We start from the raw sequence: 18,263 nt of genomic DNA, 5'->3' as shown, positions 1-18,263 counted from the left end.
TGCAGGCTAAGAAGTCAAAAAAATATTTAAACAGTGCATTATTAATGTGCATGACAGTGTTTCTGAAAGTTTTAACTTCATCTCATATATTCCATTAGATAATTATTTTTATTCTAGTCATTATGCAATTTTGTATGAGAATTAAATGCAAGAAACATAGCCATACCTTGAAGCAAGTCGAATGGCAGCAAATTTGTAATTCATCTAAAATCATCTTGGTTTCTGTGCCCAAGGGTTTTCGACAGTAAGTGCACATGTCTCTCTCAATGACAGACCTATAGAGATGTAAGCAGTTAAAAATAAATTTGTCATCATGAAAAAGACAGATGTATTCCCCATAAAGTCATATGGAAATAACATGTTAATTTTATTGATACTTTAGTAAATTGTGTAAAAATCAAGGAAAGTTGAGGACTTACTTATCCTAGTAACAGACTGGATTCTTCTAGTTATTTCAGAATGATATCAAAGAATTAACATAAAAGACAGTTTCAAATTATTAATTCATTAGCAATCAAAAGTGCATCTGAGCAGGTTAAAGATGTTCACAGTTTCCTAATTGAACTAGGTTATAAGTACCCCCTTGAAGCTAGAAGAGGGTTTTAAATTATTAATGTACATATATCATAGAAAAATTACGTTGAAGATTAATATAAAAATTTAACTCTCAAACATTCAGTAGTACAAAAATAGAAATCCATTCAAGAACATGTTGGTAAATTCACAAATGATGGAAACCCTGGTCTATAGGGTTCAGAATCACCAAATTCTCCCTTGCTGATTCTCTTGGTGTCATTGCAAGACTCAGAATATTAGGGTGACTTTAGTGACAAAAATCCTTTGCTATTTACTTTGGAAAATTAATGTTCAGTGGTAAATAAATGATTCAGTTCAGTTCAGTTCAGTCGCTCAGTCATATCCGACTCTTTGCGACCCCATGAATCGCAGCACACCAGGCCTCCCTGTCCATCACCAACTCCCGGAGTTCATTCCGACTCACGTCCATCGAGTCAGTGACGCCATCCAGCCATCTCATCCTCTGTCATCCCCTTCTCCTCCTGCCCCCAATCCTTCCCAGTATCCGAGTCTTTTCCAATGAGTCAACTCTTCCCATGAGATGGCCAAAGTACTGGAGTTTCATTCCAAAGAAATCCCAGGGCTGATCTCCTTCAGAATGGACTGGTTGGATCTCCTTGCAGTCCAAGGGACTCTCAAGAGTCTTCTCCAATACCACAGTTCAAAAGCATCAATTCTTCGGCGCTCAGCTTTCTTCACAGTCCGACTCTCACATCCATACATGACCACAGGAAAAACCATAGCCTTGACTAGACGGACCTTTGTTGGCAATTTACTTTGGAAAAGTAATGTTCAATAGTAAATAATTGATTAGCAAGTTCTAAAGTCCTCGAGTCACATCAGAGCCTTAATAAAGGGCCAATAACTATGTGATTCTTATCCTTTTGGAAGATCTTAGATAGTCTTAAATAGCACCTTGGGCAGAGTTTACTAGTTAGTCTCAGGGTGTTAGCATAAAAAGCCTGGAATTTCCAAAGTACTGGGGTAGTGAAATAAAATAGCTAATACTTTAGTGCTAATATGCTTAACACGTGTAGCACATTTTCCATGCACTTTGTGTATATAAACCTGTCTATTCTTCATAACATCTCTGAGAAGCAGGTTACTCTTATTTTTATCATTATTGTACACAAGAGGAAGCTGAGGTATAGAAGGGTAAGTCATGCAGCCAGTGAGTGGCAGAGGCAGGATGTGAATGAAGGCAGAGCGGCCACAGAGCCCTGGGCTGCCTCTGGGCCTGCCCTTTGATTGGGCTTACTAGATGATAAGAAACTAGTCATGCCCAGAAATCACAATCAATCCTATCATCAGGACCAGGACTCGAAGCAGAGAGGAGGGAAAGTGGATGGGAGGAGGGGGAAAGAGAGGCTCCTCTCTCCACGAAATTCTCCAGACAAGAATCCTGGAGTGGGTAGCCGTTCCCTTCTCCAGGGATCTTCCTGAGGCAGGAATTGAACCCTGGTCTCCCACACTGCAGGCAGATTCCTTACTGACTGAGTCAGTGGGGAAGCCCATACATATGTACACAAACGCTTAAATTTCCCATGTTAGACTGTAAACTCTTCAAGAGTAGAAAGCAGGCACTATCTAGCATCCTTGCATTCCAGAGACACTGAGACAGGAGCTGGGAATATAAAGAAGAGCGAGAAGGTCTCCTTCAAGAAGAAGTTTCTTTCCACTAGGGTAGCCAGGTGAGTGGATGATCGCCATGTATTACGGACATGTGAAGAGTTAGGAGAGCACAGCCAGATGAACAGCTAATCTCTGGGGTGAAGTAGGAAAGGCTTGTCAGCATAACTGCCAGGTGAGTTAAAGCTTGAAGGTGAAGGAGCTCTCAAGGTGAGGTGGGGAGGGGCATGATGGAAGGGTTCTAAGCAGAGTGAACGGGACGTGTCAAGGTGAGACACAATGAGGGTGGCTGAAGTGGTTGAACTTTAGTCCGTATTCAGCAGGACAAGGTGCTGAAGGCCCATAAATCCTGTGCAGAGGATTTGATCTTTATCCTATAAAGTGGCACTGGCCACGTTATTGTGTGTGTGTGTGTGTGTGAGCTTAGACCATAGCACTTTTAATGTGTTTTCCAATACAATCATTATTATAAACTTAATATGCAGAAAATGATTTGAAACCACTGCAGATGGTGATTGCAGCCATGAAATTAAAAGACGCTTACTCCTTGGAAGGAAAGTTATGACCAACCTAGACAGCATATTTAAAAAGCAGAGGCATTACTTTGCCAACAAAGGTCCATCTAGTCAAGGCTATGGTTTTTCCTGTGGTCATGTATGGATGTGAGAGTTGGACTGTGAAGAAGGCTGAGCGCCGAAGAATTGATGCTTTTGAACTGTGGTGTTGAAGAAGACTCTTGAGAGTCCCTTGGACTGCAAGGAGATCCAACCAGTCCATCCTAAAGGAGATCAGTCCTGGGTGTTCATTGGAAGGACTGATGTTGAAGCTGTAACTCCAATACTTTGGCCACCTGATGCAAAGAGCTGACTTATTTGAAAAGACCCTGATGCTGGGAAAGATTGAGGGCAGGAGGAGAAGGGGACAACAGAGGATGAGATGGTTGGATGGCGTCACCAGCTCAATGGACATGGGTCTAGGTGGACTCCGGGAGTTGGTGATGGACAGGGAGGCCTGGCGTGCTGTGGTTCATGGGGTCACAAAGAGTCAGACATGACTGAGTGACTGAACTGAACTGAACGTGATGAAAGTACATATAACATGACTTAAAACTCTAATTTATTAAGAATTTAAATTGTGATCATAAATTGAAGCAATGTTTAATTCTTGGGTACAATTAGGAAGAAAACATACTAAATTTAGTGTTTGCCCTAGTACTGGGTCTCTTAGTCATAAATTTTCATACCCTAATAATTTAATGTGTGTGCATGCTCAGTCACTCAGTTGTATCTGACTCTTTGTGACCCCATGGACTGTAGCCCGCCAGGCTCATCTGTCCATGGGATTTTTCACACAAGAATACTGAAGTGGGTTGCCATTTCATTCTCCAGGGGATCTTCTTGACTCAGAGATCAAACCCATGTCTCCCGTATCTCTTGCATAGGCAGGCAGATATTTTTACCACTGAGCCACCTGGGAATCTCTTATTTTATATATAGTAGTATATATATGTCAGTCCCAGTCTCCCAATTTATCCCTTCCCTCCCCCATCCCTTGGTAACTATAAATTTGTTTTCTACATCTGTGACTCTATCTCTGTTTTGTAGATAAGTTCGTTTGTACCCTTTCTGATTCCACATATGACAGACACCATATATTTGTCTGTGTCTGACTTACTTCACTCAGTTGATAATCCATAGACCCATCCATGTTACTGCAGATGGCATTATTTTGTTCTTTTTTATGACTGCATTAATGCTGCTGCTGCTGCTGCTTCAGTTGTGTCCGACTGTGTGACCCCATAGACGGCAGCCCACCAGGCTCCCCCGTCCCTGGGATTCTCCAGGCAAGAACACTGGAGTGGGTTGCCATTTCCTTCTCCAATGCATGAAAGTGAAGAGGGAAAGTGAAGACACTCAGTCGTGTCCGACTCTTAGTGACCCCATGGACTGCAGCCTACCAGGCTCCTGCATCCATGGGATTTTCCAGGCAAGAGTACTGGAGTGGGGTGCCATTGCCTTCTCCAACTGTATTAATGACTTGACTTTAAATGGGATTGACATGACTAGATAAGAACTGTGTGGAAACAGCTAATTTCTCACAATAATCAACAGAAAATGTTACCTGACTGACAGGCTTTAACGGAGAATTGACTTTTGCTCTGGTGACTGAAAAAATTTCAAGGACCACTTGGGAAACAGGAGTGAAATTCTTCATACGAAGAGCAATACTTTAGTGAAGGATGTTTTCCTTCACTTTAGCTAACCATTAAAATATAAGCCCACCAAACTCTGAAGTTGCTGATGTCCTTACTAAGATCATACTGTTAGTCAAAGATCTTTTCAGAGTATTTTGAAAAATCTAGTTCTGTTTCTTTTTTTTCTATTTTTTGCTTATCTAGACAGTATTTGTGGTGCTCAGGTAGTCACATCAAAGAGCTATGACTTAAAGCCAAGACACTCAGAAGACCCTTGGTAATACAAGATCTCACAAAAGTGACCAAAAGAGGATATAATTTTGATGCCTGGTTCATCTATGTTTCCCTCAGCAAATGGGACACAGGTTTTGTTTTTTTGTTTTTTTTTTTTTCTGGAGTCAATTTATTGAGTATCTGTGAGGTGCCAAGGACTGTGTCCCAAGCTAAGGCTATGCATAAAAATATGTCCTGACCCTCAGTGAGCCTTATTTTAGCACCAGCAATGGAGAAACACCGTCAACAGAATATCAGACATTTGTATTACAGCTGGTTTCCAGTGGTTGGGTCGCAACATGAATTATTTATTTTCATTTTCTCTGCTGGAAGTCTGCAGACTTGTGTCACATGAGTGTCACCTATTTGCCCCACTGAGCATTACATGCTAAAAGAGAGTAATCAAGAGCAAAATGCTGGGGTCAGTTTACTGGCATTAAATTGATGCTCACCCTAGCCCTCCCTCCTGGGCACTGAGCCCATGCTCGGAGTGGGTCACAGCAGTGCATCCACGCAGCTGTTTGTAAGGTGATCTGGCTCTAGAGGACCACAAGGAGAGAGGGCTGAGGACATGATCTAGGGATGCAGTGAAGCCTAGAGGCCAATAATGTGGTGGCAATGGGGACCCCAGGGATCACAGCAGAGACACTCGCCTGGGAGGCAGCTGTAAAACACAGAAAGCTCTACTGGAACAAAATACATCAAAATCAGAGAATGACAGCCAGGAGGCCAAGGAACAAACTCCTGGATGCAGAGGTGGTTGTATTTCCTTCCACTCATACAATCAGCAGTAGAACAATCACTCTCAGGAGGGTCATCTCCAAGTTCAATGGACAATAAGAATGCTATATATATATAAAATACTTGTAATCCTTTAGTATATATATAGTATATATATAAAATACTTATAATACTTTAGTGTATATATATATATAATATATATATACTTATAATACTTTAGTATATATATACTTGTAATACTTTAATGTATATATATATATACTAAAAATATATTAAATATATATTATAAGTACATATACACATATCTAATAAAAACATATTATTTATAAAAGTAAATACACACATATATATGTATCCCACCAGGCTCCTCAGTCCATGGATTTCTCCAGGCAAAAATTCTGGAGTGGGTTACCATGCCCTCCTCCAAGAGATCTTCCTGACTTGGGGATCGAACCTGGATTTCCTACATGGGCAGGCAGATTCTTTACCATCTGAGCCACCAAGGAAGCCCAAGAATATATCTGTTTATTAATATATGTGTGGATATGGGTATATGTATACTTGTATGTATGGAAGTACAGATATACTCACCTATCTGAAGTCGAATAAACAGTTTGTATGTATTTTCCAGAGACAGTCTCCTGATAGCCATCCTTTGGTGATTTGCTAGAAACAAGCACATATGGACATGTGAGAACTGGACTATTTCCCTAGTGTTGAAGTATTGATACATATTAATACCCCTGTGTAGGCAAGGAAGAGCGTGCGCGCGCGCAACACACACACACACACACACACACACACTATTGTTATTCTTTGTGAATAACAAAGCAAGTTATATGTTATATGTCAGGACAATGTACCAACTCTTTTTTTTTCTACCCTGGAGAAGTATTGATATGCAAGTTACCTCCAAGGTGACCTAAGTCGACATATCCACCGAAGTAAAGAATGGGGCAAGGAGATCGCAAGCACAAGTGTAAGCAGGAAAAGTAGTTATCGTTTTTCATAAAATTTGTACTTGCACCTCCTTTATTTTTACTAAAAGAAAGGTCTCTGTTGTTCTAACATAAAGAATATACACAAAGCATGACTATACTCAGTGCAAGCAAATATAGACAGACATCATTCACGTAGAGAAATACTCTTGAACTTTTAGGGGAAACCTTGGAAGCTTCTATTTTTACATGAAAACATCCAAAAATTGTTTGAAATAAAGCAAAAAAATATTTTAACTTTCAAAAGTCCTCTTTCTTCCCTTTCCGCTCCAGTTCATGAATGTCATTCGCTCCTGGAGACAAATGAAGAGTGCGTTGCACTAACCGGCTGGCTGCCTGTAATTGCCTCCCCAGTATGTACGCTACCCAGGAACGTATGAGGACCAGAAGCAATGTGTTCCTATTATTTCATACAGTGAGGGGTAACTCCACATGCCTCACCTGGGATTTTTTAATGAGAAATTTCTCTCTCCCTCCAAACAACCTGCAGGCAGTTGCTGTCAGAAAGAGAAACTGCTTTATGGATCACAGAGCCCACGGTGCTAAGTGAGTTTGTGCATATTGATGCATGACATGTAAACAGTCATTCCCATTTTATGGGTCAGAAAATTGAGACAGGAAATTGAAGTCAAGTGGCTTTGCTGAGGCCACATGGTCAGTAAATGACAAACTCAGATTTGATTCTAAATCACTGTTGATTTTAGGGAGAGTTGGATTAAGTAGGAAAATCAAGGTTGAGGTTGCATTTCACAAGGAAATTTATTTGGGTTTGAAAAATCCTTTTGAGGGGGAAGGCTGCTCAAATCCTGACACACCTTGAATTTATGGAGGCTCCATACCCACCCCGTACACTGCTCTCTGGTCTCTTTGAACTGGGTGATGATCAACACATATACAACCCATAGTTTATCCATATTTGAATGCCCCACTGTTACCCTATGCCACAATTAGGCTAATTCTTTTTTATAGACTCCTGAAAAACTGAATAACTTGTGAATCCCTGATCTTGGTGGACATTTTCCTCGACATCCATCACATCGGGCAGCAGAATTTCTGGGCCTGAGCATGTTTACTAAAAAGTTATACCCCTTGTTTCAGATTAGAGGTGAGCAACAGAAACAATTAAAATGTGACTCCAAATTAGCACAGGAATACTTGTGTGATTTTATAAGGTTCATTATGGGCAAGTATGTCTATTTGACTACTTTCAAATAACAATCCTATGACGTATACATGTGTTATATTAAAATATCATTTAGTCTGTCCTATGACTTTGTACGATTATTTGACAGCTACTTAAAAATATAACCTCCCTGTAGCTCAGATGGTAAAGAATATGCCTGCAACACAGGAGACCTGGGTTCGATCCCTGAATTGGGAAAATCCTCTGGAGAAGGGAATGGTGACCCACTTCAGTATTCTTGCCTGGAGAATCCTGTGGATAGAGGACGGTGGTAGGCTACAGTCCATGGGGTTGCAAAGAGTTGGACACAACTGAGCAACTAACACTACTACTACAAATAATGGAAAGATTATAAAGAATTATTAACTTATATCTAGAACTCAGTACTCTTTTAAATGGTCTGTTATTTGAAAAAAATTAGCATACCTTCAAAAAATGACATTTCTTCTTAAACACAGATTATTTCACAATTATAAAATACATAAAGCAAAATACTTCAAATAAATTTCCAGTACCTATTCTCCATGTATGTCCTTGTGTACACAACTGTATCTTTTGATCCTGCATGCCTGGTTTCAGCATTGGAGCTGCAATACAAACCATTGACTTTATGTTTAAAGTTTGTTTATAGGATAATCAAATTAACAAGGTAATTATACAATCCAATGGGAAAAAAATGCTCATATATGCCTTCTAAACTATAACCCTTGAAATATAAATGTTCAGATCAGATCATCAGTCGCTCAGTCATGTCCGACTCTTTGTGACCCCATGAATCGCAGCACACCAGGCCTCCCTGTCCATCACCAACTCCCGGAGTTCACTCAGACTCACGTCCATCGAGTCAGCGATGCCATCCAGCCATCTCATCTTCTGACGCCCCCTTCTCCTCCTGCCCCCAATCCCTCCCAGCATCCGAGTCTTTTCCAATGAGTCAACTCTTCACATGAGGTGGCCAAAGTACTGGAGTTTCAGCTTTAGCATCATTCCTTCCAAAGAAATCCCAGGGCTGATCTCCTTCAGAATGGACTGGTTGGATCTCCTTGCAGTCCAAGGGACTCTCAAGAGTCTTCTCCAATACCACAGTTCAAAAGCATCAATTCTTCGGTGCTTAGCCTTCTTCATAGTCCAACTCTCACATCCATACATGACCACAGGAAAAACCATAGCCTTGACTAGACGGACCTTTGTTGGCAAAGTAATGTCTCTGCTTTTGAATATGCTATCTAGGTTGGTCATAACTTTCCTTCCAAGGAGTAAGCGTCTTTTAATATCAATGTTAAATTGGTACTAATCCATTTCTGAAAAATTTATGTTTCCCATTTTGTCTTCACTTCTACTGTCTTGGCCTATTTCCAGAATACTACTATGAAAATCAGTCACTTAGCAAGTCTATTGTAGACCATGATGATTACTTTGAATATTTGTGTACTATGTTTTAGTGTCTATTACCCTAATGTCTCATTCATACTTCCAAACCATTGCTTTCCCCACAAATTTCAGGCAAAGAGTGGACCTTAGTTAACCAACATGATAACACATGATTTAGTGAAACCTTTAAATCTACCTAAGGAAGTCAATCCGGAGAAGGCAATGGCACCCCACTCCAGTACTCTTGCCTGGAAAATTCCATGGACGGAGGAGCCTGGTGGGCTGCCGTCTGTGGGGTCGCTAAGAGTCGGATACAACTGAGGGACTTCACTTTCAGTTTTCACTTTCATGCATTGGAGAAGGAAATGGCAACCCACTCCAGTGTTCTTGCCTGGAGAATCCCAGGGATGGGGGAGCCTGATGGGCTGCTGTCTCAGGGGTCTCACAGAGTCGGACACAGCAAGGAAGTCAATTCAATGTCACAATCATGTTTTTTTAAAAAATTATAGACTTTTAAGGAAAAATCACATCTACATTTATTCATAACTGACAACTTACAGATGACCAAGATGTTTACTCAACACCTTTGTATAAGCCTATAAAGCCACTGGTTACAATTTTAAATTTCTGCACTTCAAACAAATATAATATATTAACGCATATATATAGAATCTAGAAAGATGATACTGATGAACTTATTTGCAGGGAAGCAATGGAAACACAGACACAGAGAACAGACTTATAGACATGGGCAAGGGGGGAGGAAGGAGAGGGTGGGACGAATGGAGAGAGTAGCATGGAAACATACGACTAACATATGTAAAATAGATATCCAACGGGAATTTGCTGTATGACTCAGGAAACTTAAACTGGGGCTCTGTAACACCCTAGAGGGGTGGGATGGGGAGGGAGACGGGAGGGAGGTTCAGGAGGGAGGGGACATATGTGTACCTATGGCTGATTCATGTTGATGCATGGCAAAAACAAACACAATACAGTAAAGCATTATCTTTCAATTAAAAATTAAACCTAAAATAAGAAAGTTTTATTGGAATACAAAAAATGCATAAAAACAACAACAGCAAAATTAAAAAATTTTCTGTATTTCAAAGGAAGGATCAGGTTGCATGTGGATGTTTTCTTAAAGAAAAAAAAAAAAAAAAAACAGGAGAAAAAAAGCCAGAAGGAGAATGGTCCTGTCATTTATTCCATAATTGACCACGGTACCTGAGCATCTTCCTGGCTTCATAAGAATAGGCAGCTGTTCTAGAGGACGGGCTGATTAAAGTCTCAGTAGATCCAGTGACCTGGCCATCTTGCCTGAGAAAGCAAATGCAAATATTTGGCACTTAAAATCAAGGCCACTTAGAGGATTTTTGTTTTATTAAAATTCTGTTCAAATAACATTTTTGTAAACATACAGTAAAGCTGTTTCTGTTTGCCTGGTTTCTGCACATATACATAGACAGAATACATGTACTATTTTACTCCTCCATACACACAACTGTCTTACCATTATGAATAATCTATAGGCATGTGTCACATTAGCTAACAGTAGGACAGAATACTTTTTTAACCAAGGGCAGGAACCATATGAAACTGGTTGCAGTAACATTCTCACAGCACCAATGCCATTTTCGAAAGTTTTTCATGTACAACATATCTGGGAGTTTATCTATTTAATGAAAATTATCTGGGGGTTGCTTTGAGAAATCCCAGTTTCCATTTTAACAGAAAAGCAGTACTTTGAAGATCGCTAAAGAACTTTGACCTAGATTTCTGCTAATCTAAAAATGTCACTATGTTCAACAAAGTGTAGGCATATTTGCTTTTTCCTATGAAACAGTGGAAAATTAACGTAGGCATAGTGAAAGCTTTAGCTCTTTTTCTTTCCTCATGTTAGAAAACTCTGACAGAGGCAAGACATAAAAATCAAGAGGAGAATTTAGATCTCAATCATGATTTATCATTCTTGACTGGTCTGTTCCTTCTATTTCCAGGTAGCTTTTAAAGAGAAAAACAATTGTTCACATATTATCATCTCTGGCATGTGGAAAACCATCTTCTACTTTTAAGACAGATGTTTCAAAAGACACTTGGCAATGAGAAAGTAGCATGAATATTATCAGAAGATTCTCAAATGTGATCATTAGGATATGTCACTTTGGAACAATAGACCTAACTAGGAACTATTTGGAAATATTCAGATCATATAGCAAATAATACAAAACCCAATTTCAGCAAATAGTTTCAAAGGACAAAGGTTGTCAATGAGTGTGAAATGTGTTTGTACTGCCCTCAGAAAGGTAAAATCATTCACAAACATTACCAGTTTGTGAAACCTGTAATAGGAACGGGAAATACTTTGCAAACAGTTCTGATAAGGATCGAATTGTGTCCTGCCAAAAATTCTTATATTGAAGCCCTATACCCCAGTGTGATGTGGAGACAGGGCCTATAAAAAGGAAATAAAGGTTAGGTGAAATCATAAGGATGGGGCTTTAATCCCATAGGACAGGGTGTCCTTATAAGAAGAGGAAGAGGTACTAGAGCTTGCTCTCTCTCTCTGTGGACACACAGAGGAAAGGCCATGTGAGGACATAGTCAGACACAGTCATATGCAAACCAAGGAGAGAGTTCTCATCAGAAACCAATCCTGACATTGTTCCTCATGAATTTGATGTTCTTGCTACATCGTGAAAGAATTCAGAGATAGGTAAGAAGTAGATTTATTTAGAGAAAAGCTCACTATACAGAGTGTGGGCCATTGCAGAAGGCAAGAAGAGAGAGGTGCAAAACGTGGTGTGGTTAGTTTTTGTGGGCTGGGTAATTTCATAGGCTAGTGAGTGGGAAGATTATTCCAATTATTTGGGGGAAAGGGTGGAGATTTCTAGGAACTGGGCCACACTGCCCAATTTTTGACCCTTTATGGCTGGCCTCAGAACTGTCATGATGCTGGTGGGTGTGTCATTTAGCATATGCCCATGTATTACAATGAGCACATAATGAGGCTCAAGGTCTACTGGGAGTTGAGTCTTCAGCCATCTTGGACCTAGATGGTTTTAACCAGTTTATTCATGTTCTGTGGCCATGTCATTCTTTTTAAGGTTGTACCCCATGCCCTTCCTCCTGTTTCAACAGTATCTTGATCTAGAATTTTAGTCTCCAAAAGAGTGAGAAAATAAATTCTGTCTTTTAACACATGGTCTGTGGTATTTTGTTATGGCAGCCTGAGCAGACTAACACAAGTAGCATTTCCTAGTTGTGTTTACAATGAGACTAATAACAATACTTTATAATTGTCAATAAAAATCAGATGCTGGATGGGGAACACATGTACACCTGTGGCAGATTCCTGTTGATGTATGGCAAAACCAATACAATATTGTAAAGTAAACAAACAAAAAAAATCAGATGTTAGAAAATAAATTTGGAATGTGGAACAGCAAATTCTTTCTTGGATATGTTCCTCTTATAATCTGGGAAGATAATACACTTTTTTAAAAAAAGAATCTTTTATCTTGGATAATTTTAAAAGTATAGAATAATTGCAATGATAGTTCAGAGAATTCCAGTATACTCTTCACCCAGCTTCTCTTAATTTTAACATCTCACACAACCACGATCCATTTGTCAAAACTAAATAATTAGCATTGGTACAATGTCATTAGCAAAACTACAGACTTATTTCTATTTTACCAGTTTTTTCACTGATGTCCCCTCTCAATTTCAGATCCAAATCAGGATACTGCGGCTGCTGCTGCTGCTGTTGCTGCTAAGTCGCTTCAGTCATGTCCGACTCTGTGCGACCCCCATAGATGGCAACCCACCAGGCTCCTCCGTCCCTGGGATTCTCCAGGCAAGAACACTGGAGTGGGTTGCCATTTCCTTCTCCAATGCATGAAAGTGAAAAGTGAAAGTGAAGTCGCTCAGTCGTGTCCAACTCTTAGTGACCCCATGGACTACAGCCTACCAGGCTCCTCTGTCCATGGGATTTTCCAGGCAAGAGTACTGGAGTGGGGTGTCATTGCCTTCTCCTCAACTTCCACATAATCACCATGTCTTAGGGTCTGTGATAGTTGATAAGCCCAGCTTTGTTTTTCATGAGATGGTGATAGATCTTACTAAAGAAATTCTATCTTGATGCCAGTAAGTGGTAACACTAATTTTTAAAATTATTTAGAACCATAGAAATAGTTAGAGAAACAATTCTTTGGAAACCAATTAAATAATCTGTAGTGCTTTTAAAAAGGATTACTCTCCAAAATATATAAGCAGCTCATACAGTTCAATATCAGAAAAACAAACAACCCAATCAAAAAGTGGGCAGAAAACTTAAACGGACATTTCTCCCAAGGCATACAAATTTCCAATAAACACAAGAAAAGATGCTCAATATTTCTCATTATTAGGGAAATGCAGATCAAAACCACAATGAGGTATCACCTCACACCATTCAGAATGACCACCATCCAAAAATCTACAAAAATAAATGTTGGAGAAGTTATGGAGAAAAGGTAACCCTCCTGTACTCTCAGTAGGAATGTAAACTGATATAGCCATTATGGAAAACAATATGGAAATTCCTTAAAAAACTAGGGAAAATCTACCATATGACACAACAATCCCACTACTTGGCATATACCCTGAGAAAACCACAATTTTAAGAGACACATGTAACCCAGTGTTCATTGCACCAACATTTACAATAGGCGGGACATGGGAGCAACCTAGATGTCCATTGACAGACGAATGTTAAAGAAGATGTGGTACATATATGTGATGGAGTATTACTCAGCCATGAAAAGGAATGGATTCGAGTCAGTTGTCGTGAGGTAGATGAACCTAGAACCTGTTATACAGACTGAAGTAAGTCAGAAAGAGAAAAACAAGTATTGGAATATATATATGGAATTTAGAAAAATGGTACTGATGAACCTAGTAGAGAACAGAGTTGCAGACACAGTGGGGAAAGGTGAGGGTGGGATGAATTGAGAAAGCGGCACTGACATATACACTATCACGTGTAAAATAGATAACTGGGAGGACGTTGCTGTTTAACACAGGGAGCCCAGCCTGGTGCTGTGTGATGACCTGGAGGAGGGGGATGGGGGAGGGGAGGGAGGCTCAAGAGGGAGAGGAGATGTATATATATAATTATGACTGATTCACCTTGTTGTACAACAGAAACCAACACAACATTGTAAAGCAATTTTCCACCGATTAAAAAACAAGATTAAATTAAAAATGTTACTGGGTCCCACATCAGATATTCTGACTTAATTGGTTTAGTGTAGGGCTTCCCAGGTGGCGCTAGTGGTAAAGAATTCGACTGCCAATGCAGGAGACCTAAGAGACCCGGGTTCAGTCCCTGGGTCAGAAAGATTCCCCTGGAGGAGGGCATGGCAACCTACTCCAGTATTCTTGCCTGGAGAATCCCATAGACAGAGGGGAGCCTCGTGGGCTACAGTCCAGAGTGTTGCAAAGAGTCAGACACCACTGGGGCAACTTAGCAGGCACATGGCTTGAGCACTTGGATTCTTTTAAATCTCTCCAGTGAGTCTCACATGTAAGACAAGATTGAGAACCACTGCCTTAGAGGCAGTGTGACATTTTATCCAAAAGAGCACTGATTTCTAAAGTGTGGTCCCTGATCAGCAGGTGATTCTGATACCATTGCAAAGGAGAACTCTCCACCAAAGTATTCCTCTTAGACACCTTGAATAATATTCATAAAAAAGAGCTTATGGCTCACAGTGTTTTTTGCTGGATAGCTTTATTATTAAGTTATCCTTCACTGAAATAAATTGCTGAATTGTAACTTAGAATCAATGGTCACAGTTTCATCTCTAAATTAAATAGCTTCTTAAACTATAAACTAAATATTGTGTTGGAACTTACAAAATTCCAAATGGAATTTCACTTGAGAAAATGTTTTCTGCTGTAGAAGTTTACCTTGAAAATTTAGCTATCTAAAACTTTTATACACAGACATTTGATATGACAACATCAAATGGTACTGCTGATTTAAGAAAACTGGTAGTTCCTCAAATGGAGTTACTATAGGATCCAATAATTCCACCCCCTAAGTATATACCCTCCCGAAGTCCATCCTAGAGGAAATCAGTCCTGAATGTTCATTGGAAGGACTGATGTTGAAGCTGAAACTCCAATACTTTGGCCACCTGATGCAAAGAACTGACTCATTTGAAAAGACCCGGATGCTGGCAATGATTGAAGGTGGGAGGAGAAGGGGACAACAGAGGATAAGATGGTTGGATGGCATCACTGACTTAATGGACATGAGTTTGAGTAAACTCTCGGAACTGGTGATGGACAGGGAGGCCTGGCGTGCTGCAGTCCACAGCTCAGACAAAACTGAGCGACTGAACTGAACTGAAGTATATACGCTACCAAGAGAAATTAAAAAACTCTACACAAAACTTTTATATGAATGCTGATCACAGCACTGTTCATAATAGTGAATTACAATCTGATAATGGAAACAACACAAAAGCCCATCAGCTGATGAATAGATAAAATTCTGTCTATTCACATAATGGAATATGTGAAATTTGGCAATAAAAAGAAATACTGAGACATGTTACAACATGGGTGAATTTTGAAAACATTATGCCATGCGAAAATAGTCACAAAGGACCACATATTTTATGATTCCATTTATATGAAATGTCCAGAATCAGAAACTGAAAAAGACAGAAAGTAGCTTAGTAGTTGTCCAGAGCTAAGGGCTGGGGGAAAATGATACATGACTGCTAATGGGCATGGTGTTTCTTTCTGAGGTGATGAAAATGTTCTAAAAGTGATAGTGGTGATGGTCTTCAACTCCGAATATACTAATCAGATTGCACATATATTTGTGGATATCCAATTACTATACAGAGTAAATACATTCATAAAATAAAACAAGTCTCAGCTTAACAGATTTATTTAATTTCCATTGTCCTATTTGACTTAACTTTGGCAACCTGACTTCAATTTCTTTTTCTTTAGTTCACTGGGACGACCCAGAGGGATGGTATGGGGAGGGAGGAGGGTGGAGGGTTCAGGATGGGGAACACATGTATACCTGTGGCGGATTCATTTTGATATTTGGCAAAACTAATACAATTATGTAAAGTTTAAAAATAAAATCAATCAATGCAAAAATAAATAAAAAATAAAAAAAAATTAATTTTCATGGGGGTATAGTTGCTTTACAATATGTGTTAGTTTCCACTGTACAGCAAAGTGAATCCACTGTACATGTACATATTTTCCTCTTTTTTGGATTTCCTTCCCATTTAGGTCACCACAGAGCACGGAGTACAGTTTCCTGAGCTATACAATGTGAGGGTGCTTAATCACTCAGTCATATCCGACTCTTTGCAACCCCGTGGACTGTAGCCCACCAGGTTCCTCTGTCCAGGGGTACTCCAGGCAAGAATACTGGAGTGGGTTGCCATTTCCTTCTCCACTGCTATTCTGTGGGTTCTCATTAGTCATCTGTTTCACACATAGTAGCGTATATGGAACAACAGACTGGTTCCCAATTGGGAAAGGAGTATGTCAAGGCTGTGTATCATCACCCTGCTTATTTAACTTATATGCAGAGTACATCATGAGAAGTGCTGGACTGGGTGAAGCACAAGCTAGAATCAAGATTGCTGGGAGAAATATCAATAACCTCAGATATGCAAATAACACCACACTTACGGCAGAAAGTGAAGAAGAACTAAAAAGCCTCTTGATGAAAGTGAAAGAGGAGAGTGAAAAAGTTGGCTTAAAACTCAACATTCAGAAAACTAAGATCACGTTATCTGGCCCCATCACTTCATGACAAATAGATGGGGAAACAATGGAAACAGTGACAGATGTTATTTTTGGGGGGTTTCAAAATCACTGCAGATGGTGACTGCAGCCATGAAATTAAAAGATGTTTGCTCCTTGGAAGAAAAGTTATGACCAATCTAGACAGCATATTAAAAAGCGGAGACATTACTTTACCAACAAAGGCCCCTGTAGTCAAAGCTTTGGTTTTTCCAGTAGTCATGTATGGATGTGAGAGTTAGACTATAAAGAAGGCTGAGTGCCGAAGAATTGATGCTTTTGAACTGTGGTATTGGAGAAGACTCTTGAGAGTTCCTTGGATGGCAAGGAGATCCAACCAGATCTCCAACCAGATCCATCCTAAAGAAAATCAGCCCTGAATATTCATTGGAAGGACTGATGTTGAAGCTGAAACTCCAATACTTTGGCCACCTGATGTGAAGAACTGACTCATTTGAAAAGACCCCGATGCTGGGAATGATTGAAGGTGGGAGGAGAAGGGGACAACAAAGGATGGTTGGATGGCATCACTGACTCAATGGACATGAGTTTGAGTAGGCTCTGGGAGTTGGTGATGGACAGGGAAGCCTGGCATGCTGAAGTTCATGGTGTTGCAAAGAGTCAGACATGACTAAGCGACTGAACTGAACTGAACTGAGTGTATATATGTCAATCCCAATCACTCAATTCATCCCACCTCCCCTTCACCCCTTGGTATCCATACGCTTGTTTGTTCTCTACATCTGTATCTCTGTTTCTGCTCTGCAAATAAGTTCATTTGTATCATTTTTCTAGATTCCACATAAAACCGATACACAATATTTGCTTTTCTCTTTCTTTCTTCACTCTGTGTGACATTCATGTCTCTGCAAATGGCACAGTTCCATTCCTTTTAATGGCTGAGTGACAACTTGACTTTAAATAGCATAAAATAATTTCAACTGATAAATACCCAAGTCACTGCCAACTTTATAAATCTCTTTTGCATGAAGAACGAAAGTTTACTGAGAGCTTCTGCTGTGCTCAGTTGTTCCGTTGTGTCCAAGTCTTTGTGACTCTATAGACTGTAGCCCACCAAGCTCCTCTTTCCATGGGATTCTCCAGGCAAGAATATTGGAGTCAGTTGCCATGCCCTTCTCCAGGGAATCTTCTCAACCAAGGGACTGAACTCACGTCTCCTGCATTGCAGGCAAGTTCTTTACTCCTGAGCCACTAGCAAAGCCAGTTTACTAAGAGCTTACCATTTTGAATTGTTTTATGTGTTAGGATTTACTTCCACAAAACTATCAAGGTTTTGAGTTCTTATAATACTTACAGATTTTAAGTGTTCATCTAGTCAAGGCTATGGTTTTTCCTGTGGTCATGTATGGATGTGAAAGTTGGACTGTGAAGAAGGCTGAGTGCCGAAGAATTGAAGCTTTTGAACTGTGGTGTTGGAGAAGACTCTTGAGAGTCCCTTGGACTGCAA

General features: G+C 39.9%; 1 protein-coding gene across 16 annotated transcripts in view; it reads right to left on the bottom strand.

Moving 5' to 3' along the window:
- SCEL (sciellin) overlaps positions 1–18,263 on the bottom strand; it is a 126,888-nt gene that overhangs the window by 6,808 nt on the left and 101,817 nt on the right. For all 16 annotated transcript variants that reach the window (XM_070380635.1, XM_070380633.1, XM_070380634.1 and 13 more), the window contains 4 exons: positions 10,193–10,285; positions 8,110–8,181; positions 6,005–6,079; positions 167–275 (listed from right to left, as the gene is read on the bottom strand). In XM_070380635.1, coding sequence (XP_070236736.1) covers positions 167–275; positions 6,005–6,079; positions 8,110–8,181; positions 10,193–10,285 — 349 coding nt within the window. The remainder of the gene's footprint in view (positions 1–166; positions 276–6,004; positions 6,080–8,109; positions 8,182–10,192; positions 10,286–18,263) is intronic.

The sequence above is a fragment of the Bos mutus genome, chromosome 12 (genome assembly GCF_027580195.1).
Source record: "Bos mutus isolate GX-2022 chromosome 12, NWIPB_WYAK_1.1, whole genome shotgun sequence".
NCBI lineage: Eukaryota > Metazoa > Chordata > Mammalia > Artiodactyla > Bovidae > Bos > Bos mutus.
Note: the sequence above shows the minus strand (reverse complement) of the source record. Positions and strands in the feature narration are given on the sequence as shown.